At 30.3% G+C, this 26,392-nt stretch overlaps 1 protein-coding gene across 1 annotated transcript; it reads left to right on the top strand.

The window, feature by feature from the left end:
- The first annotated feature begins 253 nt into the window (after nt 1-253).
- On the top strand, nt 254-24,771 carry LOC134700169 (protein yippee-like 1). The gene is made up of 5 exons (XM_063561533.1): nt 254-419; nt 7,654-7,892; nt 10,261-10,304; nt 17,294-17,402; nt 19,732-24,771. Exons 2-5 carry the CDS (start codon nt 7,788-7,790, stop codon nt 19,819-19,821), a joined length of 348 nt encoding a protein of 115 aa, XP_063417603.1. The 5' UTR covers nt 254-419; nt 7,654-7,787; the 3' UTR covers nt 19,822-24,771.
- The last annotated feature ends 1,621 nt before the right edge of the window (nt 24,772-26,392 follow it).

Raw genomic sequence — 26,392 nt, 5'->3', positions numbered from 1 at the left:
ATTATTATTATTATTATTAATATTATTATTATTATTATTATTATTATTATTATTATTATTATTATTATTATTATTATTATTATTATTATTTATACGATCATCTGATTATTGTTCCTTTTCCAAATATCATGTCTTACGATGAGTATAGAGTCACAGCCACATAATACATTGAAAATTTTATAGATAAAATTTTACCAATGAACTTTGTTGACATGAAACAGCTGATTGCTATCACGTGGTATTGTTTACGTTGCGAATGGAAAAGTCACGTGGTAGGTTTCGTCACCACATTTCCGTAATAACACAAGACGACCTCAAGAACGAAGCAGACGAAGTGGTTGATTTCAGGAGAGTTTTTTCCCGATAACAACCAAAGAAAACCAGAGATATTCAGCCAGTTCACTAGATAATTACTTCAGGTATGACATATCTTTTTGTCATTGTGATTTTTTTAGTGTTAGGCCTCGGAAAACCCACTTTAATCGAAGCCAATCTCTTTGTTTTGGTCGCCATTCTTTGTGTATTGGATCTTGTAAACAAAGGCGCTCAAATACTGTATTCTAAAGTTTGACATTGCATTAAAGTGACAGTATTAAGTTAATAGAATTTTCAATTCATAATTGATTACAACATTAGTTACGAGTATTGTTGAAAAAAATAGTTGCTCGTAAACCTAAATTGAAAGTGGGTCATATGTGAAACAAAGGAAAACAAAGGACCTTGTTTATGTCTGCCACATGGTGAACCAAACAAAGACAAAACATGAAAATTTGGATTGAACAATTACAGATAAGTAAGGCTGTTATGGAAAAAGTTCCACACTATATATTATTTAATAAATAGTAAGATATAATTCTATTCAGGGCTAGTGGATAAACATGAGCTACCTCTGTGGGATAAATTTACAAATGTCCACATACATGTACATACATATTTGATATTGCCGAAACTTTGCAAATCTATGGAATTTGAATGTTAAACACACACACAGACATACTTGTTGATGTATTAAATCTCAAATTTACAAATGCAAAGACATTGGTACTGTTGGAGTATATGAAGTTATTTTAAAATAAATTGAAAGGCAGTCTAGATCGATTTAAGACAAGTATAAAGACATTAAAAATATTAGCAGAAGTCGATAATACTAGACATTAGATATAAACAAATGACATCAAAACTTGTTTACATGTTAAAAGGCAAAAATATTGAAGGTTTACAAAGAAACACAATTTATAACCTTATACTGATTTTATATTCTCTTCATTCATTTAAAATAGGGTTTCAATGTTCATGACAAGTGGGTGCAGGCTTAGACATGTCAAGTAAATAAGTTGAGGGGTGATCCAGACATGTTGATAAAAAGGGAGGGCATTGACTGCATTATAGGGGCCAAATTATCTGTCATGCTTCAGTAATTCCATATAAATAATCATCAGATCAATCCTGAAAAAGGGGGCATTGGCCCACCTACATCTGCTACTACATTTTTGAAGCAAAAAAGTAATCAAAATGCTAAATAATCAATGATTCATAAATCAGAGAAGGAAAGATAAAATTATGACAGAAAAATAAAAATAAAATCAGTCTAGTATTAATTACTGTAGTGTATATTATTATTATTGTTCTCTAAACTACATGTACATGTACCTTTTCAGAGTTGATGGTAGACTCATGTATGCATCTTGTTTGTCTATATTTATTTGATCTGAAAACTTGGGTTACATATTATTTCACAGCTACATTGTACATACATGATACATTTTGTACATGTAAACAATATGGTTTTCCTTGCTTACAAAGATTTGATATTTAGTAAATAATGTGTTACCTATATATATAAAGACTGTTAGATGTACATATATATATACATGTATTAACATGTATATGTACATGTATTATGAAATTTAAACAAACTTAAATCCCAACATCCCGAAATTCCAAAAAGAATTCCCAGATCCTGAAAGGGTCAATCCCGAAATCCCAAGCTTAAAAACACCCGATCCTGGAGTCCAGATAACGGTCCTATCCCCCCTCAATACTGCCTTGTGATATCAGATTGAAATCTTTCTTTAACAATTGCATCTACAGTTCATGTTATTTTATTTTTATAAATTGAAAAATAGAGTGGTGAAGTATTCATGTAAGAATGTAATGTGTACTCCACTTGAGTTTCATGTTCATATATTTTATATGTTTACATGCATATGGGTCGACCAGGTGTTAATAGATAGATATATATATAGTTGTACATATATATTGATGATGATTGATATGGATATAACTGATGGGTATCTGTTCCTGGTGTATATGTTGTATACATCTATTACAGTACTGTAGTTCAGTGTGGAAGATAGCTTTGCATAGTATTTATAGATGTTAGATTAAATGAAATAATAGCAGCATATTTACAAGAATGTTATTAAGAGAAACAGATTCACAAATATTTCCTTTTGACCAACTTCTTAAGTTCTGTGATAGAAGTTATCAGGATAATGCCAGTATTCCTTTCTATACATTTTGAGTACTAGTATAAAGCATTAAACTGTAATCAATAAACTATACTCAGCAACACAAAAAATGCACATCATCATGATCATGGGTTGAGGTCCCATTTCTTTGTCATTAAAGTAGTGTGTGCATGTGTGAAATGTTCTTTTCATTTATTAATGAACTAAAGTGACAGTGGTTTTTCACAAAGGTTCTTAATTTATTTTCTTGCTGATTTTACGCTTTTACATACCAGAACTCTGACATGTCTGAACATAAAATAAAATGTATTTTTTTATTATCACTATTAATGGGGAGGATTTGGCATCAGTAAACATACTTTAACTGGCCACATTCTTGTGTATAATGTGGCTGCCCAAAGTCAGAATTCTGTATTCCAGTGATTGTCATCAGTTCATGACTGTCATGTTTGTTTTTCATAATATTTGATCCCCTTGTTGAAGTGGAAGGGGCATGACTTATTCCACTTGTTCGTCTGTCCCATCTGTCTGCAGGTCATACACATCCACAAAATTGGTGTTTATTCTCTGTCTTTAGTTTGGCTGAGTTCATGAGTTATCCCCCTTCTTAAACATAAAAATTGCTGAATTTTTTATTTCCATTCTCTAATTATTTGGGACAGCATCTCCTTTATTTTTTATGTTAATTTCCATGGTAACATTTGGTGATAGAGGATATCTAGACTTAATAATACTGGTATTACCAGTTCTACCTGTAGACACCTGGTCTTAAACAACAAAATCAATAATGTATGGATCAGCTGGGTGTTAATTGATCTTTCTTGTTTAATTGTTAATGACGTCAGGACTCCAGTCATTGAAACTTTCAGTCACAAATCAACGATTTTTTTGGTGCATGTACATGTATTTTAAATACATTTACCTTTAACAACTGTTTAATTATCTGTTTTTCCTTTGTAAACCTGTATAATTGTGAACAAAATAATACAAAGGTTACATGTAGGTGTAGCTACTACTAGCAAGTCTTTGGTGCTGTATATGTACAATTATAAGTTCAGGTCTGATTCTAACAGTAAAATGGTAGGTTTTGAAACAATATCTAATACTAGCAAGTCTTTGGTGCTGTAAACCTAAAAAAATTAAGTTAAGGACTGATTCTAGCAGTAAAATGGCAGAAATGGTCAGACATCTCTTTATTGGACTAATTAACATTTTTTTCAATATTTTGGCTTTTACACTAAATTAGATAGATAAAAATTTAAATATGATAGTAAAAATTATATATATCATCTGGAAAAGAATTCAACATGGTCTATGTGGCCAAACTCACTGGTCAGCTCCTTGTTGGAGTTATTGCTCTTTGATAACAATTTTAAACCAATTTCTAATGTTTTTGCTTTATTGTGAAACTATTTATTCGAAGTGTAGAATCTTTGTTGCACATGCAATGATTTTTTTTGGAAACTGAAAGATATATTTGAATAAGACATAAATAGGTTTATTGTGAAGATGTGCCTCAGCATTTCTAACCTGTTAAGAAAATTGAGTATAAATAAAAATAATATGTCAATAAAATTGAGAATGGAAATGGGGAATGTATCAAAGAGACAACAACCCCACCATAGAATAAACAACAGCAGAGCACTTTGACAGAATTTGAATAGTTTAAATAATCTGTTTGTGAATGGAAACAACAGGTCTTCAATGTAACGAGAAATTCCTGCACCTGTAGAATTCAGACAATATATAGCTGGTTATAAAAAAGATGTGGTATGATTGCCAATGAGACAACTGTACACAAGAGAACAAATGACACAGAAATTAACAACTATAGGTCACTGTACAGCCTTCAACAATTAGCAAAGCCCATACCTCATTATTATGAGTCAGCTATAACAGGCCCCGATATGACAATGTTAAACAATACAAATGAGAAAAGAAAACTCATTGGTAGACTCTTTACACCTGTTCCAAAAGAATAGAAAACTCATTGGTGTTCTCTTTACACCTGTTCCAAAAGAATAGAAAACTCATTGGTGTTCTCTTTACACCAGTTCCAAAAGAATAGAAAACTCATTGGTGTTCTCTTTACACCTAGTCCAAAAGAATAGAAAACTCATTGGTGTTCTCTTTACACCTCTTCCAAAAGAAAAGAAAACTCATTGGTGTTCTCTTTACACCAGTTCCAAAAGAATAGAAAACTCATTGATGTTCCCTTTACACCTAGTCCAAAAGAATAGAAAACTCATTGGTGTTCTCTTTACACCAGTTTTAAAAGAATAGAAAACTCATTGGTGTTCTCTTTACACCAGTTCCAAAAGAATAGAAAACTCATTGGTTTTCTCTTTACACCTAGTCCAAAAGAATAGAAAACTCATTGGTGTTCTCTTTACACCTGTTCCAAAAGAAAAGAAAACTCATTGGTGTTCTCCTTCACCAGTTCCAAAAGAATAGAAAACTCATTGGTGTTCTCTTTACACCTAGTCTAAAAGAATAGAAAACTCATTGGTGTTCTCTTTACACCTGTTCCAAAAGAATAGAAAACTCATTGGTGTTCTCTTTACACCAGTTCCAAAAGAAAAGAAAACTCATTGGTGTTCTCCTTCACCAGTTCCAAAAGAATAGAAAACTCATTGGTGTTCTCTTTACACCTGTTCCAAAAGAAAAGAAAAGCCTTTTAAGAAGAAGGCAACAACTTTGAATTTCAGACAGATTTGGTAAAAATTCCACAAACCTTTTTGTGTTGACGTCATAAATTAAACTCTAATCAGAAACACACGTCATCAGCACTACAAAACTTATCATGCTTTATATTATAACTGAACATCAAAAAGGAATATAAACCAACATGGTGCATGAAATTTTGCTGTGCAAATTAGTTGCAGTTGAAATATAGATTTATATATAACATTGTCTACTGAAAGGATTAATTAACTTCATGTTCAATATAGTCACTTGTAAATATGCTGAAAACATTATAAGTACATTGTTTTTATGATACAGAGGAAGTTTTCAAAGGTCAACAAAAACAAAGCAATAATGCATATCCTGGCTTCATATAAAGATTTTTAAGCTGATCAATGGCATTGTTTTTAGAAGACATTTAATGATTAAATTGAAAATGTCATTGTTTTGATAATGCTTTTGCACTTTGACAGAATTTGAATAGTTTAAATAATCTGTTTGTGAATGGAAAATAATATTTAAAACAGTCTTTTTATGTTTCTTGATTAAACTACTTGCAAAAAAAATCTATTCTTGATCAGCTTAATCCAATATTTAGCATGTTTAGTATGTTTAGTAGAACTTATCTTTTGTTTTACTCTGTAACAAAAGTCAAGGTCATACATTATTATTTACATATTTGAATGTTTGTAAATTATAAATATCAATGAGAATTAATTCTGCCATATAATAGAGATGTGACTAGGAGATAACATATTAGTGGTATTCACATCCCAACAAGGGGGAGGATAATTTATAATGTATTTTAAAAGAGCTTGACTACAGGTTATCATTATACATGTTATAAGATAATGTAAGTGGAAATTATTTTTGACAAAATATACAATATCCATCTATATGATAACATCTAATTATATAAAGGATAAAGAAAATCAAGACAAATGTTAGAATGAGAAATGGATGAAGTATGCAGAAAGTAAGAAGAAAATGGAAAAATGGCTTCATAATAGAAATTTTGGAATGCTCAGGCATTACAACTTTTTAATTTACAATATCTATAATACTAAAATTACGAGGTCCAATTTGTCAGCCGTCATCACGTAAAAACGACGAATCAAAGAATTCAACTTTATATATAACTTATATAGTACAAAGGTGTAGATTAAAAATTACACCACTCCAGGCCCTTTTGTTTTCTACGTAATTAATATTGCCAATAATTAAGAAGTTCCGGGTCGAGTCCGATACCGATACCAATAGTATATTCATCTGTTACCTATTACCTTATCTGTACGTTCCGCATTTGACAGGCGCACCACCAAAAGGTGTATTCAGGATATGCTATAGACACGGGTCATAATCACAGGGTTGACTAAATTGTCAATTTGTTACCTATTGTAGTATCTTAATCAGTAAGACTTTATAAGATAACAATACGAATACTAAAAATAAGGCGTATAGGTATAGTTTTCAATTTGTTAGCGGGCATGACCTAAAACAGCGAATCAAAGAAGTCAACTTTATTTATAACTAATATAGGACAATGATGTTGATTAAAAAAATACTCCATCCTAGGACCTATTGTTTTCCAAATAATTAATATTACCAATAATTGATAAGTTCCAGTTAGACGGGTTCAAACAGAAAGATTTGAAAGCAGAGAAAACTGTGATAACTATCTTATAATCGGCATGACTTTCTCAGATGACAATACTAATACAAAAACAAGTCTTGCGCATAGTTATATACTTTTATTCAGTCACGGACCCGCGATATCACGGGTGTGTTCTAATAATCCTTAAAAATGAAAAGATGTTTTATATAACTGTAAGTCCAGTTCATAATGTATAATTTTGCTTTGTTATTATGCTTTAACTTTTTTAATTGTTTTATTTTCTGAGTACCTCAATGAATTAAATTTCAAGCCTCAAAAAATCTATAAATATTTGCTCATATCTCTAATCAAGCATAATGTATATGATATTGATCTATTACGTACATGGCATTTATTTAGTTTTCTGTTTGATCTTCTGTTCAAGTTTAAACTAAATAATAGTTGTGCATAGGTTGGTTTGGTGCATACATGTACACCTAGCATTGGGGTGCATGAGGTATAATTTGAATCATTGTGGTTTAAATAATTGTACATATTTTTGGTTCTGTAACTGACACTATAAACCTCATTCAGTATAGCTCGCTTTAGAAAGAAGCATTTACATTTGTTTCTTTATCATGTGTTTATACCAAAACTTGTTCGATTAGAAATCTAGAGGGAATTGAGATTTTATATGTTCAGATTGGTTAAGTTCATCAATTTAACAAATAAGTGTATGAGTCATAAGATTTTAACACGATTGGTATAATGACAATGATAAATACTTTAACAGGAAAAAACTTGGGACAAAGAGATCATGATTTAACTAAATAAATGTATTAAACAATTAAAAACAGCAGTTGCTTAGTTGCTCATATAGTGCAAATCCTCTTTTTCTTACAGTTTACCAGTTTACAGTACAGATAGTTGTATAAAAGTCAAACCAGGGGGAGATAAATCCAGTAAAACCCTTAGCAGACTTTTGGTGCTGTAACCTGGTTTCATGTTAGATAATTTGATGTCTAAGAACACTCAAAATGGTGAAAACCTTTCAAGCATATTTGCCAAACAAATGTCACCGCACTTATAGCTGTGTCCACTGTCGAGCTCACCTAGCCAATCATGATGAGTTGATATCTAAGGTAAGAACAACTGGAAGCTGGCTAATTCTAACCATTTGAGTTCTGAACAAACTTTCTTTTCAACAATGAAACAGTTTTATTTAAATTTAAATTGATTAGTCATATGATAATTATTTTATTTACATATATTTTGTACCAAATAGTTTCCTATTTAATTCAGGTACTAGTATTATGCAGGGCTTTTAATATTTGGTATGATAATGTATATATATTGTAGACTTTTTAAAGTCTTCAATAAAAAGAGAATTGTAGTCATATTTTAATAATGGAGAGAAAAGCTAATATATGTTAAATTATCATTAAAGATTGGCCAATTATGCTCAAAAGACCACAAATATTAGAACTTGTTACTAGCTGTTTTGTGGGAAATTAAGTGGCTCAAAAATAAGTTTTTACAAATTTTGTATCTGTAACCAAGGGAAGTCTTGTCACAAAATCTGAGGTGATTACACTAATGGTCTTTTGAACATATAACATTGGTAGTTATTATATTAAGACATTATTACTGAAATCAATAAAGATATTTCTGTCCTTTCTGAGCTAAAATTGTAACCATATTATGTGACCTTTTTCCATAGCTACAAAGTAATATATTTATGTAGCTCGGCAGTCATTATATCATTTTAAGGAATAAATCTACTTTGTTTGTTTGTCAGTCAGTTTCTTACCTTTAACATTTATTGATTTATTGACTCTTTCTATTCTTGTAATTGAAATAAGAAATCCTGAATATTTCTTATTCTTTTGTCATTCTGTTATAATACAATAATAATACAAAATATTTTTATTTAAATAAGCTATGTCATATGCTCATGTGAAGCATATATACAAAATCCTGTCATAAGGAGATTAATTTCCCAGAAAATTCATGTCACATGATACGGTGAATTTATGATTTAACAGATGAAAAGTGATATGTTTCATTATGATCATTGATGTTTGGTTTTTCTTTTAAAACAGACTTATTAAAAAAAAATAATTAAAAAATCACCACAACAAACACAAAATTGTATATCTTGGCTTCTAGACCACAAAACCTAAGCTTGCTTTGGATCTGTAATGAGAAATGAAATTATTTAATGTCCTTAAAAAATTAAATCAATACAAGTATTTCTTTGTCTTGGTTAAAAAAAGAAATGCTAACAGAAGATTCTTCTTCTAATCATATTGATATTCTTGTCATGTAGAAAAGTTTTGTTTTTCTTAAAAAGCCCTCCTCTTAGAAAATTTAATTTTCAACACCAATGATAAATCCAGATACAACAAAATAAGATTGGGTTCCTTTTTAAGGACAGGAGAACTCCTCGTTGCTATCATTAATGGGGGGGGGGGGGGGGGGTGTATTTGTGGTACATGAATGTTAGATGATTCTTTCAAAACAGTATACATTTATTATAATATTAATTAGCATAGATTATGCTTGAATTTGATCTTTTTAACACTAAACCCAGAATTTTATTAATTGCAATATGTTCATGTTATAAGATCAATTGAGCCAGTAAATGTTTGTATCAAAACACAGTTTATTGGAATCTGTGAATACCATAATCATTGGTCCAGTGCTGGGATTTATTATTTGTAAATCAACCATCAACCATTCTGAATTTATTATAATTGATTAATTGATGAAAAGAAAATATTGGCTTCTTTACTAATCTGTCAATAACATAGATAAATTGTGATATGAGCATTGGTGAAATCTAACCATTTAAACAGTTTATGTAAGCCAACTCCAAAGTAAATGAATCTTTGAAGTGATTGCATTTAGTCAACTTTATCCATATGTCATATGCTATGAAATTTCAGTATAAGGACATTATCTTGATCAGGTCAGGAAAATGAAACTTATACATATTTCACTAAGTATATTTTGAATAATTTTGTCCTTGTAAAGTTGTTTCATATAGCTATAAAACCAGGCCTAATCCCCCATTTTCTTCATAAGGAAATGCATGTACCAAGTCAGGAATATGACAGCTAGTTTTACATGCATTTGATCTGTTTGAGCATTGATCTCGAAATTTGATAAAAGACTTTCTGTTTTGATTTTCCTTGAAGTTTTTTTTGTTATTTTCCTTTTGGGGGAAATTTAAGTCTTCCTTGTTTCAATAGTAAGGAGCAGCAGTGCATGTATAAGATGATAACAAATATGTACTGGTAAATGGACACTTATGGAACTGATGTCAATGAATGTACTTGATGAAAACGGTTTAAACCTAATTCTAACAAAATTATTTGTTATGGAATATTTTGATTTGTACATGAGGTCACTAAACATATGAATCCATTCTTAAAAATTAAAAATAAAAGGTCACTGTTTTGATGAAATACTTCCTGGTTCTTAGATTTATCTTTGTTTTGATTTCAGTCATTTCAAGGAAGTCAAGGAAGAGCTTACCTGTTTAATTCTGTGTAAGTATACATATACGTTTACATCTTCAACTCTGTATGAGTATAGATTATAGTTTACCTCTTCAACTCTGTATGAGTATAGATTATAGTTTACCTCTTCAACTCTGTATGAGTATAGATTAAAGTTTACCTCTTCAACTCTGTATGAGTATAGATTATAGTTTACCTCTTCAACTCTGTATGAGTATAGATTAAAGTTTACCTCTTCAACTCTGTATGAGTATAGATTATAGTTTACCTCTTCAACTCTGTATGAGTATAGATTAAAGTTTACCTCTTCAACTCTGTATGAGTATAGATTATAGTTTACCTCTTCAACTCTGTATGAGTATAGATTATAGTTTACCTCTTCAACTCTGTATGAGTATAGTTATAGTTTACCTCTTCAACTCTGTATGAGTATAGATTAAAGTTTACCTCTTCAACTCTGTATGAGTATAGATTATAGTTTACCTCTTCAACTCTGTATGAGTATAGATTAAAGTTTACCTCTTCAACTCTGTATGAGTATAGATTATAGTTTACCTCTTCAACTCTGTATGAGTATAGTTATAGTTTACCTCTTCAACTCTGTATGAGTATAGATTATAGTTTACCTCTTCAACTCTGTATGAGTATAGATTAAAGTTTACCTATTTAATTCTGTATGAGTATAGATTAAAGTTTACCTCTTCAACTCTGTATGAGTATAGATTATAGTTTACCTCTTCAACTCTGTATGAGTATAGATTAAAGTTTACCTCTTCAACTCTGTATGAGTATAGATTATAGTTTACCTCTTCAACTCTATATGAGTATAGATTATAGTTTACCTCTTCAACTCTGTATGAGTATAGATTATAGTTTACCTCTTCAACTCTGTATGAGTATAGATTAAAGTTTACCTCTTCAACTCTGTATGAGTATAGATTATAGTTTACCTCTTCAACTCTGTATGAGTATAGATTATAGTTTACCTCTTCAACTCTGTATGAGTATAGATTAAAGTTTACCTCTTCAACTCTGTATGAGTATAGATTATAGTTTACCTCTTCAACTCTGTATGAGTATAGATTATAGTTTACCTCTTCAACTCTGTATGAGTATAGATTAAAGTTTACCTCTTCAACTCTGTATGAGTATAGATTAAAGTTCACCTATTTAATTCTGTGTAGGTATAGACAATTTTATAAGTTTACCTGTTTAATTCTGTTTAAGTATGGACAACTATAGTTCTCGTGTTTAATTCTGTGTAAGTAAAGACAATAGTTCTCAGGTTTAACTCTGTTTAAGTATGGACAACAGTTCTCATGTTTAATTCTGTTTAAGTAAAAAAATAGTTCTCATGTTTAATTCTGTTTAAGTATGGACAATGGTTCTCATGTTTAATTCTGTTTCAGTATGGACAATAGTTTTCATGTTTTATTCTGTTTCAGTATGGACAATAGCTCTCATGTTTAATTCTGTTTAAGTATAGACTTGCGGATAAGTTCACATGTTTAATCCTGTCTATGTATGGACAATAGTTCTCATGTTTTTAAATCTGTTTAAGTAAAGACAATAGTTCTCATGTTTAATTCTGTTTAAGTATGGACAATGGTTCTCGTGTTTAATTCTGTTTCAGTATGGACAATAGTGCTCATGTTTATTTTTTTCAAGTATAGACAATAGTTCTCATATTTAATTCTGTGTAAGTATGGACAATAGTTCTTATGTTAAATTCTGTGTAAGTATGGACAATAGTGCTCATGTTTAATTCTGTTGAAGTATAGACAATAGTTTTCATATTTAATTCTGTTTAAGTATAGACAGTAGTTCTCATGTTTAAGTCTGTTAAAGTATGGACAACTGTCCACAAGATACCAAATGACACAGAAATTAACAACTATAGGTCACTGTACAGTATAAACTAAAGTGCATTGCTTTGTAGAAAGACATATAGATAGAAGTAATATTTAAAATCCACAGGATCACCTGGGAGGCAATTAATAGTTCTCCTTTTTTCATTAGTTGAATTTAATTATCTTGAAAATTTGAAATGTATTTACAGATCTTTATGAATTTAGTTAGAGAAAACCTTGAAATTTATTGGATTAAATAAGGACATTGTTTGGGGAAAACAGATCACAAGAAAGTCGTTGAACCTCTGTTTTACATAAATTGATAATTTAAGACAAAATAGAAACAAACAAGATTATTTAGTTATTTTTTGTTTCTAAGGGAATATAAAAGTTGTTGACTTCATTGGTTGTGTATTGGTTTCTTAACTGTTTGTGGCATACAGACATGACAGATATAAGATATAAAGGATATTTAACTTATTTATACCTTTGAAACATTTAGTTCAATTTTTCTACTCCTGAACCTTTGGGCATATAGTGTTTCCTATGTCTGTCCTACTCCAGGAAATCATGCAGTTCTTCAGACAGGTTTTGCTACAATTAATGGTTTGCTTATAAGAAGTGCGGCAGGGGTGATGTCCTATACAAACACATTTATTTTGTATTAACTCGGGATGCACAAATTATATCCATTCAAAATCAAAATCTTTGTTCCATAAAATCCAACATGCATCAACCTGTTAAGTGAAGGTCGTTGACTCATAATGATGAGTAATAAAATGTAATGTTTCTCAGACAAGGATAAATGTCCTTTATGGCATTACAGCATTGATTTGTTTTTAAGTGTTGAATATTCTCCTGTATACTGACAGTCAAAACATGTCAATTATGGTTTAGTTATACCTTAAGGAAATCAACTTAGAGTCGATTTTATGGTCAACAAAATGATTTATTATTAATACCAAACTAAGGTCCGATTTCCAATGAGTATATGTAGTTAAATTAGAATTCACAAAATTGAATAGTTTAATAATTTAGAAATCCATGTTGATTATAGCTGCATCTTAACGTTTTCCAATGTTTTACCATATTTATTGATTGAAGAAAAACTACTGTTTGTCTATATGAGTTTTAAACTAGTACATACTTGTGTTTAGGTGCCAGCTAAAGTTGCCTCTGGTTGCAAAATTTTCTCACTGTGTTGAAGGCCCAATGGTGGCTGTGGTTGTAGTCTGATTGTTATCTTGTTGGCATCTTCCTGTGGCATTTCCATTCACAAATCAATCTTATATGTTCCTATGAATTGCCCTTTTTATTAATAGTGGTATTATGAATTGTTGTATGGATGTGTCTAATTCTGTAGACAGTTTGAATTATTTCAAGTCTTATAAAATTCTTTCACAATGTTTTGTGGTTTTATTTTTTAAGATTGGTCATGGTTTTTGATATTGAGTGTCAGAAATGTGTAGAGGGAACTCTAAACACCTTTTTTTCTAATTTAAGTTCGCAGTATTTTTCAACTACTGTAAAATTCCGAAGATGTAAAATGTCCAATTGGAGCTGGCCAGGTTTGGTCAATCAAAAGAAATAGAAATCAGATATTTTGATAAAAGAACTGGCCAGTAAAGAACTTATTGTTAAAGCTCATAGAAATAATGCGCTAAAATTAGTAATAGCTAAAAAATTACAATTTATTTTAAGAAAGCTTAGAAAAAGTGACAGAAAGATTAGAATTGATTATGAATTAATTTATCATAGGAACCTGAACTGCATGTCCAAGAAATAATGTCTGTTATCACATAAATGAATCATTGTCATATTGTAATTGGAGGGTTTAACACTTGTCTTTGTTAAATGATATTGATTTTGATTAAGAAGAGGCAGCATCTGCTATCTTCAGCTTATTTGACCTTTTCTGGAAATGTTCATCAGATATTGAATATTTCCTTAATTATAAGCGGGTATTGACATCCCTTTGTGAATTGACTTTATTACATACAAAATGAAGGGTTGTTAAACAGGTAATACGTTGACACAAATTGGCGACCTATTTCTTTTGTCAAACTAGATTGATTTGTTTCATTTTAACCTGTTATTAATTGTAGTGTAATTAGTATGTAGGTTTGTTGGACTTTCCTAATGTGTTATTAGTGAAAGTAGGTTACATATGATTGATCACCCCTATAGTAGATCAGACTGTATTGATCAACGTGGTTAGAGAAGCTTATATGGTTAAATACCTACAAGAACAAATGAGAAGTTTAGACACAAATTTAAAATCCTTTATCTAAATTGATGAATTCTGGGAATTCTGTGTACATGTATAAGTCATACAGGACCAGTATATTTGAAGAAACCGTTCTTTGTTAAATGTACATTCTTCTATAACTTATTGTATGGAGAAATTGAATTCGCCAATCGGGTTCACACGCTGTTCTTTTTTAAGTATCTACTGTTAGTCATGACAGTGAATAGCATAATGGTCCACAGGGTGAAATTCAAAATTACTTACAGATTAAAAATTTAATTTTTACATAATAATTATATATCAATATACTAAATAAATAAATGATTGGGAATACGTTAAAGTAATAAAAAGTCAAGAGAATTTCAGAACGCAATTTGGTTCCGAACAATATCTATCACGCTTTGTGCATGCAGACTCCACGCGGCCTTCACGTGATTTTACTATTTTTAGAATAATTGCATAGTAACCAAATGCACTTGATTCAACCTTTACTATCTATGCAACATTTTTGACCTGGTCGTGATTAATGTCCTCTAATAAGAACTCATGCAGCTTTCTCCTGATTCTCTATTTATAGAAAAATGTCAGAGTAACCTGTCCATATGAATTTGATTGATTCTTATGTTATTTATATGGAGCGCCTAAATAAATATCTTATTACAGAATTTGTAATGTCAGAAGTTATATTAATTTATTTGTGGCATCTTAAACTGTAAATGCATACTTTACGCTGATATACACCCCCCCCCCCCCCAAAAAAAAATAGAGGCTAATAGGGTGGTAAAGTATAAAGAAATTTAAACAAAATAATTAAACAAAAATAAAGAATACAGACCAATGAAATGATAATGGGAAGAATACAGAAATTCGCGACTTCCAACGAAACACTCTTTAAGCAACAGTTGCTATTAGCTCATTGGTGAAGGTCGAAAATGCTTCATTTTACATAATATTTTTAAAGCAACTTCTAAATATAATGCATTTGGTTTCGCTCATTGTTGAAGGCCGTAAATGCTTCACTTTTTATATTTTTTAAACAAATTCTAACTAAATATTATGCATTTGATTTTTCTCATTGTTGAAGGCCGTAAATGCTTCACTTTCAAATTTTGCTGTGTCCCTATCAACGGCAGTCATTTTGACCTTTTTCAAAAGAGATGTCAAAAACATTTCACTTAAGTCTAATATTCTGTCAGAACATGCTACTTTTACGTTGTTTCTCCACAGGTTTCACTTTTTTTGCTGCATGCAAACTCCAAGCAGCCTTTACTTGATTTTCAGAATTTTGAGATTGAAAAATCCCGATGTATCCGAGCATTTAAGAACAATTCTGAAACAACCGAATGAACTTTCGTCAGGCTTTATTATATATCAATATACTAAATAAATAAATGATTGGGAATACGTTAAAGTAATAAAAAGTCAAGAGAATTTCAGAACGCAATTTGGTTCCGAACAATATCTATCACGCTTTGTGCATGCAGACTCCACGCGGCCTTCACGTGATTTTACTATTTTTAGAATAATTGCATAGTAACCAAATGCACTTGATTCAACCTTTACTAATTATGCAACATTTTCGAATAATTCTCTAGAAAATATTTCAATAGGTTCTAAAATTTATATTGTAAATATACACACTGCAGTTATTAATAGATAAATAAAAAAATAACTTGTACCCTTTAATGCATCCAATCACAGCGTTCTTAAGTTGACTTCCTACGCCCTGTCTTGGGTACACAAAAGGCCAACCTAATGCTGGGAAAATGTAATACTACCGTTTTCCCTATACATCAAACATCATGAAATTGAATATTTTGTCCAGAACTATACGAATGAAAATTATAATAGATCCAAATTTTATTCAGATTGTACTATAAAGAAACCGACGTTTTTTTTTCGATTTATTTACATAAACTTATTAAATCAGCTGCAGCATAACTATTATAAGTAGACCTTCATTGCATAAAACAATGGAAATAACATTGTATATTGATATAAACGATCAAACTTGTAAATATATAAGCAATTAACTTTTAGAAACTACACTTGTATTCCTTTCCTTTTTGTAACCAAAAATAATATTTTTTTAGTCAGGAGACTTTTTCAAAGCAATTGGATTGCTGTGATTGGCTAATATATCCTTTAAGAACAAAAAATTGGGTGTTATAAATGCTTATTATTTATGCATAGCTGTTTTGGGCTGCTGCTCTGTCACTTTACCAGGCAGACTGGCTGATATTCATAGTAGTATGTTATGATGTTAAGGTCACTGTCATGCAAAATAATTATTTGGTTAAAATGTCATAACACAGCTTCAAAAAGACTGTATTGTGGTTGGCTCCTTTCTTAATATTAATTATAAAAGATCATACCACAACAAAATACATGTCTGTCAAAAAATTAGGTAATAACAGTACATGGGTGGAGAGTTGTCTCATTGGTACTCACACCACATCTTCCTATATCTATATACATGTAAATTAAGGACTGAATATAGGTCTGAGCTGGTACTAAATAATAATAAACACTACATGTAGATTAAGGACTGGATATAGGTCAGTTGGTACATAATAATATTATTGTTGTCCAATATCTTTGTTATTGTTTGAAGTGAGATTTGTACTATCTAATGAGCTGTCAGATCAAAGTCCAAAGTTAGTAATACTGTCACAGTTGTTATTTTTAGTATTTTAAGTAGCTATGACAGACAAGAAGTCCATGTTTATATACCTACAGGTATTTACAGGATTAGATTTAATAAAGATCACCATACTTATAGGTTTTCCCTGTTATGATTGTTATTCCCTTGAATAGAGTATTACAATTTATATATCTGCTGATACTGAATGGTTGAGACTAGAAATATTATACCGGTATGTTATAATGTTATAAATAGTGTTATAACTTTTCTTTTTTAGTGTTAATGTAGGCTGTGGTCCTGCTGAAGAAAGAGTATTACTAACAGGCTTACACGCTGTAGCAGATATATTCTGTGAATGCTGTAAAACTACACTCGGCTGGAAATATGTAAGTCTGCAATCATAACAAGATGGACACAGATTAAGGCTCATTGTTTATTGTTTCCCCTTCAAATAACTGATTCACAATGTCTATACAAGTCTTCTTAAGTGTTAGTCCCCAAGACAATGACCCTGGACCTGGTATTGCAACCCCTATAGCATCATATGTTAGTCCCAAAGATAATACAAAGTCCCTAAACCCCGAAGGTAACACAACCCCTATAGCATCATATGTCAGTCCTAAAGATAATACAAAGTCCCTAAACCCCGAAGGTATCACAACCCCTAAAGCATCATATGTCAGTCCCAAAGATAATACAAAGTCCCTAAACCCCAAAGGTATCACAACCCCTATAGCATCATATGTCAGTCCCAAAGATAATACAAAGTCCCTAAACCCCAAAGGTATCACAACCCCTATAGCATCATATGTCAGTCCCAAAGATAATACAAAGTCCCTAAACCCCAAAGGTATCACAACCCCTATAGCATCATATGTCAGTCCCAAAGATAATACAAAGTCCCTTAACCCCGAAAGGTATCACAAACCCTTTACTATCATATGTTAGTTCCCAAGATAATGCAAAGTCCCTGAAGCCTGATGATATCACAAACCCTTTACTATCATAAGTTAGTTCCCAAGATAATGCAAAGTCCCTGAAGCCTGATGATATCACAAACCTTAATTTACTATCATATGTTAGTTCCCAAGATAATGCAAAGTCCCTGAAGCCTGATGATATCACAAACCCTGTATTATTCATATAAGTCTCATAAGCCCTGTAGTGTAATATATTGGACCTTTATTATGTAAATAGTAAAGTTTCTGAAGATGTTTTTCCAAAAGAAATGACAACAATAGACTACCGTTATGTTAAGGCCTGATCTACGTCTGATAATTATTGTTATTGAGCTTATCTGTTTGAAATTAATTATTTGTTTATTATTAAGTACATGTATTTGTTTGATTTAAGTATTTAAGATGACTGTTTTGTTAAGAGGTCAAGGTAGAAAGATGTCTGTTTACCTGGTTAAAAGTCTACCTGTAGTGTCAAAACAACTATTTACATAAACTTTGCATGTCAGTTTTACATATGTTGAAATCTGTTCCTAAAAATAAACCACTTAATCATCAGTTGTATTTTAAAATTTTGTAGAAACAGGATGTGAAAACTTTCACAGGATACATGTATATGTAACTAAGAGGGTTATAGTCTGAATAAACACTTTCACTGTCTTAACTTCTTAAAGTCTAGGCAGAATTTAAGAATACTTCAGACTGATGAAAATACTCTAGGCTATTTATCAGACAAGTTAAGAAAGAGAAAACAGATTTTTCAGTCAATGATAGAAAGAAAAAGTTTAAGGGAAAAAGAATAACCCAGCAAAGTTTTATGGATTAAAGGTAACACGTCAAACTCTCTTATCAGTACATCTGTTATAAGTGTTGAAGAAGTGGTTTGTCTTGTGTTTATTACATTTTGACATTGATACCCTCTTACTCTGTAGATTCATTTTATGACCTGAATTTACATAATATCCTTGCTTTCATTTCAGTACTAATAAATTTTTCATCAGATTGTATATATATATCCTTCTTTCATTCATATATTGGCAAAAAAATGGATTAATTATTAGTACATATCTCCAATAGGAATATATCATGACATACTATTATTTGTAAAGTTCTTCATAAGGCACAAGGATAATTATACTTTACCCCTGGTTACTAGATCAGTGACTTCTTATTTGACTAAGACAGTACCTGCTGTTTATCTCTAGTTTCATTGCAATCTTCTTATAAATAGATATAAAAAGATGTGATATGAGTGCCAATGAGACAACTCTCCATCCAAGTCACAAGCTTTAAAAATAAACCTTTTTAGGTCAAAGTACAGTCTTCAACACAGAGGCTTGGCTGACACCGCACAGCAAGCTATAATGGGCCCCAAAAATTACTACACGTAGTGTAAAACCATTCAAACTGAAAAACCAAGGGTCTAATCTATGACATACTAGAAACACTTAAGAACCACATCCATTTATATTGCTTTTCTATAAAGATTGTTTCGCATTTAACATATATCTTCTTTGATTTTATTCCTGTACCAAAATTCCAAAATGATTAATCATTATGCATGCCAACCAGAAAACAACCCTGGATTTCTGGTATTAACAAACAGGGACTCTTCACTGGTATGCTGGACTGGTGAGGTATATTGTTAACAGCAGAAAGTGCAATTTGTTGTTGAATAAAAATAAAAAATTTAAAAAAATGCATGCCAACCTAAAAATTTGGTCTTAATTAAACTTCTTATATCTTTTCTTATTTGTAGGAACATGCCTTTGAATCTAGTCAGAAATACAAGGAAGGGAAATTTATAATAGAACTTGCACACATGATCAAAGACAATGGATGGGACTGACCACAGATAAATCTTATTTGACCAGATCATGTCATTGTTTTCAGAACCTTGTCAATTGCGATAAATGGACGCTAAATGATTCATAACTTTTGAATGTAGTGTTCATGGATAGAATAGTGCTAAGTTCAAACTAGACACTGTATGAAAGAAATGTTCATTTTTCTCCTTTGTATCCGGTGCACAATCACCATCATCAAAACTGGATACATGTGATCATTTGAAATGATTTAATTGGTTGATTATTTCAATATATGTTGTAGAGTTTGATTCAACATGCTTTATTATTCAAAAAGTGTTTAGTATATATATTTTTGTATGTACGATAATCTTTGACCTACCTTTACAAATGTCAAGGTAGTATGAAATTGTTGTAAAGGTACAGTCTAAGGTAGACAACTCAATTTTGTAAACAGATAAATTATTTCAAGTTGAAAGTTTTTATGAAGTGTGGATGTTTAGATCAGGAAACTCTGATAACAATTTTCAACATTTAAAAAAAGGCATTATACGAAAAAAATAAAAGGAGATTATGAAAAAAGATAAGAATAATTTCAAGATTGTAGTTAAAAATAAGCATTAATTGGATCTCACCCTCCTTTACTTTATCTCAGGAAATGTTTAACTTCACTGCTTGTGTTTGTGAGCAATGATAACATAATAACAAACGTACATGTCATTTAGTTTCCATCTTTTTATTAAGAAGGAATAATTGTATTTATTGTCATATGACAGATTAAATAAGTAAGAATCCATTACAGTACTTACAAAATGTTGTTTTCCATGTCTCCTTTCATTCTCTTATTAACACTACTGATCTGCTGAAAACTGATGGGATAAGTTCTATAGAAAACAATACACTTGTCTGTGTTCTGACTTTTCAGCTGCTTAAATTTATGTTTAATTTTTCACTAAAAAGTCTACACACTTATTTTGGTACTTAAAAACATTGAGTAGTTCTTAGAATATTTTTTCAAGTCTCTTTATTTTTCCCATTTAGTTAAACATGTTTAAAGAAAATTTACTAAACGAAGAAATCCTTTTGATTGGTGTCATAAGTATAATGAGGTGGACAGTTATACACAGATATAGTACTGGGGGTTACAAGCTCTCATGTATAACATGTTACACTTTATCTACATATGTATGAATACATTGTCGATACCAATACTGGCTTTAATACAATGGTTTATATCACACTATTTACAGTAGATAAAAGTTGTCAGAATTGTAAACTCTTGATATTGAAGTAAGATTTACATTTGGTTCCTATTACTGATATGCTGTTTACCTATGTATTTCATTGTTTTTTTAGTCTGAATATTTAAGTAAAGTTTTGTTTTATAGAACAAATTATGTTTATTGGAAATTTCTAAAAAAAAAAAGCACCATTTGTTTGGCAACAAAATGCGAAAATAATTATGTTTATGTAAAGCATTTGTTTAGCATTACATATTTATTTTAAAAGACTTTTAATGTTTGATTGCAACATAAAAAGTTTTTCAGTTATTCATCTGCTCTATTTATTTTCAAATACTATTATATTAAAAAGTAGTATAATTCTTCAAATGATATCATTAATTTATACCATAGTTACCTTGAATACCCTTTTCTCTTCATATAATGTAATAAGAACCACATGTATATTTTCTTTAAGCCTTATTATGAAAAAAATATTTATTTGTTGAATTATTTATATTATTTTATGTAAAACTTTTGTATGTAAACAACAGACTTTTGATACTTGTATTTATTTGATGCAGTAGTAAATTGATAGTACTAAAGGTGACCATTACATTGCCAATTACTAAACAGATAAAGCATCAGTAACTCTTCTTTATAAGGGAGCTCAATTTTCAAACATTTATTATAAAATTTGACAATATTGTTGAAGATAGTAGACATTTTATGACAAAATGACATTGTTTCTCTTTTCATAATTCTCTCTTTGCATCAATGGATATTTTCTTAGGGTTATCTTCAATTACATTATTTGTGTAAGAATTTTTAACATTTTATTATTCAAATTTATTTAAGGTAATATTGTAGCAAAAACAATTCCTTTCTCACAAAATCATCTGAAATGTTTCTCAGTTAGATTGTCTTTATACTTCTGGTTCTGCAAAATTCTCATATTTTGTAAGTGTTAGTCCCAAAAAATAAAAGAAATAAAACATTAGAAAGTATTCAGTACATACCAAACCAACAAAACTTTTACAAAAAGGGGAGATAACTCCAATGGTTAGCAGAGGGAATACTTTCCAAAAGATACTGTGAAACAATTTACTAAACATACTTATGGCTATAATAGTAAACATATATATGACAGCACCACTATCTTAAGGTTAGAAAATAAACAAAGCTTACAATCAAAATAACTTATAAGAAAACTTCATTTTTGTCTTCTTAGAAAATTAATTGAAATTTTGATGATGATGTCATTTTGTAAGTCTATAAAACAAGTAATGTTTGCTGATAAGCAATACCACAGAACACATATGAAATAAAAATATATTTTTTTAATTGTTGTGATATGACAAAACTTTTATAAAGTGACATTGTAAAAGTTATCAGTAAAGTCTTTCAAAGTCCGAGTTGGCTTACCATATTGTTTATATAACCACACTGTAATGTTTGAATCTCAGTACATTCACCATCACATATATCATGTTTTTCTTCTCATATTTTGTTTGAGTTTTCATATTTTGCAGGATACATGAACTGATAGGAATTCTTTGCTCTCATTGTCATTATTTGTCATTTGAGTGAGTAATTCTGTTATTTTACTTGTGAAATTCAAGTCGTCATCAGATAATGATCACGGTTAGATTGACTGTGTCATAAACCCTTAGAGATTAAAGGACTATGGGAATTAGATGGAAGTCAGGTATACTTCAAGATAAAGGACTATGGGAATTAGATGGAAGTCAGGTGTACTTCAAGATAAAGGACTATGGGAATTAGATGGAAGTCAGGTGTACTTCAAGATAAAGGACTATGGGAATTAGATGGAAGTCAGGTGTACTCCAAGATAAAGGACTATGGGAAATAGATGGAAGTCAGGTGTACTTCAAGAATTGAAATAGTCCTGATATAGATCTAAAGTGATTTATAAGATGATGCATCACTGCATTATAGTGAATTAACTCATTTTTCATTACACATGCATATATTGTACAAATCTCATATGCGTATCATGTGATCTTCTAAGTGCTGTAATACTTGTCTTTTCTGTCTTTCATTCACATTATGTCTCATGTTGTGTACTTTCTTTTGTAGTGCTAAGTATACTGCTCCATAATGTTAATATTCAATTGAATGGTTTGTTTTCACTTATCTAAGATACCAGATTCACGGTTTGGTAACTCAGATGTGCTTTTTATCTACATAAGGACTCAAAAGTGGTGCTTGAATCAAAACAGTCTAAAGTCTATATCTCTGAAATATTGAAGAGCATTGAAGTCGTGAAAATGATACTTTTTATAAAAATAACAAGAAAGTGAGATGTCATCATCTCTTAACTTTTTTTTTTATCAATCTACTACAATACAAGTGGATTCAAGAACCATGATTTTCATTTGTTATTTCTACAATTTTTTTCTGTTAACTTATGTTCAAGACAAGATTTATAGAGTGTTGTAAATTTTCATGTTTATGAGCAGGATGACGTAAGGCTAAGAATATCAGAAGATTATGTTTTAAAGTTTCATTTTGTTGTGATCAGCAGATATATTATTGTTGTCATAAACTTAAAATACGTAATAATTTATCATTTGATTTTGAGTGCTTTCCATGGTCTTAATTTCAGTGCTTGTTTGTTTTTATATTTATAAGTATCATATTTAAATATAATGGAGCAGTATACACGATATGATTGTTGTGTATATATATATAGTGTAAATGTGATCAGTTTTAGATGTGATATACATACCATCAATGTTTGATGTGTACATATTTATACATATATTATATATAGTGGTTTTTTTCTGAATTGTTTGAAGTTTTAGTTCTTAGACTGATACACTCTTAAATGTTACATTGATTTTATTTATTATTTTGTTAATGTTTGTTGTTAATATGGAAAATTGTTTTATCTGAAAAATAAGGAAAAAAATGCCATTTGCCAAATATTGATTACTTAAAAGTTATGTTCAAACTTAAGAATTCAGACAACTGTGAACAATATAATACAATCTTGAGACACCATTAGAGAAAGATAATCTTGATTCTGAAATCTAACTTCACAGTCATAATATTAAGAAACTGTCAAAAATTTAATCTTTGGAAAAAGCAGAATAACCAATTGAAAATTAATTGAATCCAGAAGTTAGTTTTATTTTGGATGTTACATGTTTTATGATCTTGTTATGCCCTTTGATGTTGTAGAATCTGGAATGTGGGAAGTTGCTTTGATCAAATTTTCATGTGTTGTTTATAAAAAGATTAATTTAATATTATGTTGTTCACAAGTACCAGACTTTTTGTTTTCATTTTGACAGTTTCTTCACTCGGAGACATATACACAAGTGTGTATGTCAACTTTTCTGATTGTCCTTTTTTAAAATTAGAAACTCCACAACTTGTTCCATTGAATAATAAAAATTAATAATTTTGGAATTATTTTATTTTAGTTAATTTATGAAGACTAAACATATATAAATGTCTTGCAGTTGGAAAAAAGTTTAAGCTTTCCGATATTTTATTTGAAGAGAACAACCAGTAAAGCTGCACAAATACCAGAAATTAAAAACTGTTAAAGTAAATTACTCAAAACTTGTTTACCAACATTATTCCTTCAAGATTGATTAGTTTATTGTGTGAAATACATTTGTACATACCTAACCTATAGAAGAGAGTTCCTCATCAAGATTGTACATCAGACTTATGTGATTGTGACATTGGTAAGAATGATACTAGGCTGAACGGCTTTGCAATAAATATCTAAATATTGTAGTTCTTGTTTGATTTTAGTCTAATTAACATAAAGGTCAGCTGAATAGTGACAAGTTGTAACTTGTTAGCTTTTGGATCTGTCAAACACATATGTACAACATACAAGTTTTAACAATACATTGATATCTCTCAAATATGTCAAGCTTTCATTTATCCTAAGTCTTTCCAAGGTATGTATAACCTTTTTGAGCTGATGCTGCATATTGCAAACACCAATCAATCATTTTAAAGGTATGAATTAATTCAAGATGATGTGTCAATAACACAATAACCAAATCCGTTTTAGTAAATATAACACAATAACCAAATCCGTTTTAGTAAATATTAAATTGACCTGATATAAAGTGTCTCCTCATCACATGAATTGATAACCATTGGTGGAGATCTCAGGTGTCATAGACTTACATTGTTACAGTGTTACATTGTTGTTTGGTTTTTTGTCTCACTTAAGTGTTTCTGTTGTTTCGTTGTTTCCTCTTAAAGTTGATGTGTTTCCCTTGGTTTTAGTTAATATGCTAAAGACATCAGTTAATTTTCAAAGGGTATGATCCTACCTGCCTGAATTGTTTTGGTTTAACAACATAGTAAATAAAATTCTAACCTATTTCTTCATATATCACCTTATAGACATAATTAACTAACTCACAGGGTGAGATTTTGGTACGCAATTATGACATGGATACATTGAACCTGATTATTGCAAGCTATATCATAAACAAAACACATATTCCTTCATAAAGGAGTTGTTACAAAGTTAAACATATTTGTGCATTGTATCTGAAATATGTTTACATTCCTTTCAACTGTTTACATGTTAGTTTTTATACGACCGCAAATTTTGCAGTCGTATATTGGTATCATGTCGTCGTTGTTGTCAGTGTAATCCGAAGACGGATGGTTTCTGGATAATAACTTTAGTATAAGTTAACAGAAACCAATAAAATTTTAACACAATGTTTATAACCACAAAAGGAAGCTTGGGATTGATTTTGGGGGTTATGGTCCCTAAGGTTTAGGAATTGGGGGCCCAAAGGGCCCAAAAATAGCATTTATCTAGTGTCAGAACAATAAGTTGTTATAAGTATTTCAATTGTTCTGAAATTGTACCACAATGTTATTACCACAAGTAGAAGGTTAAGATATATTTTAAGGGTTATGGGGCAAACAGTCTAGGAATAAAGGGCCAAAAAGGGGTCAAAAACAAGCATTTTTGTAGTTTCAAGTCAATAAATTGGAGTTATCTTTCTTTGTCCACAATTGTTGTTGAATCACCTAAAACCAATGCTTTATTTAATCTTCTTTGAAAATTGGAGTTATCTTTCTTTGTCCAGAATAGAAGTTGAATCAACTTAAATCAAAGCTACATAGAATATACATGTACAATGCAATATTAACTTTACTACCAACTGATAAATTAAAGCAAATTTTGCCATTCAGTGATTACAAGCACTTTGATTACCATTCTAGGGTTATGCCCCTTTACAAGTGGAAAAATTGAAGATTTTTTTTAGTTTCTGTTCTCTTTACTCAAGTTTGTCTCAACTAGATTTTATGAAATGTATATATAATGCTTATAACCTCTAAACTCAGTTTAAGTTCAATTTTTGGCAGCTTCACTTTT

Source organism: Mytilus trossulus, unplaced genomic scaffold (genome assembly GCF_036588685.1).
Source record: "Mytilus trossulus isolate FHL-02 unplaced genomic scaffold, PNRI_Mtr1.1.1.hap1 h1tg000125l___fragment_3__unscaffolded, whole genome shotgun sequence".
Taxonomy (NCBI): Eukaryota; Metazoa; Mollusca; class Bivalvia; order Mytilida; family Mytilidae; genus Mytilus; species Mytilus trossulus.
Note: the sequence above shows the minus strand (reverse complement) of the source record. Positions and strands in the feature narration are given on the sequence as shown.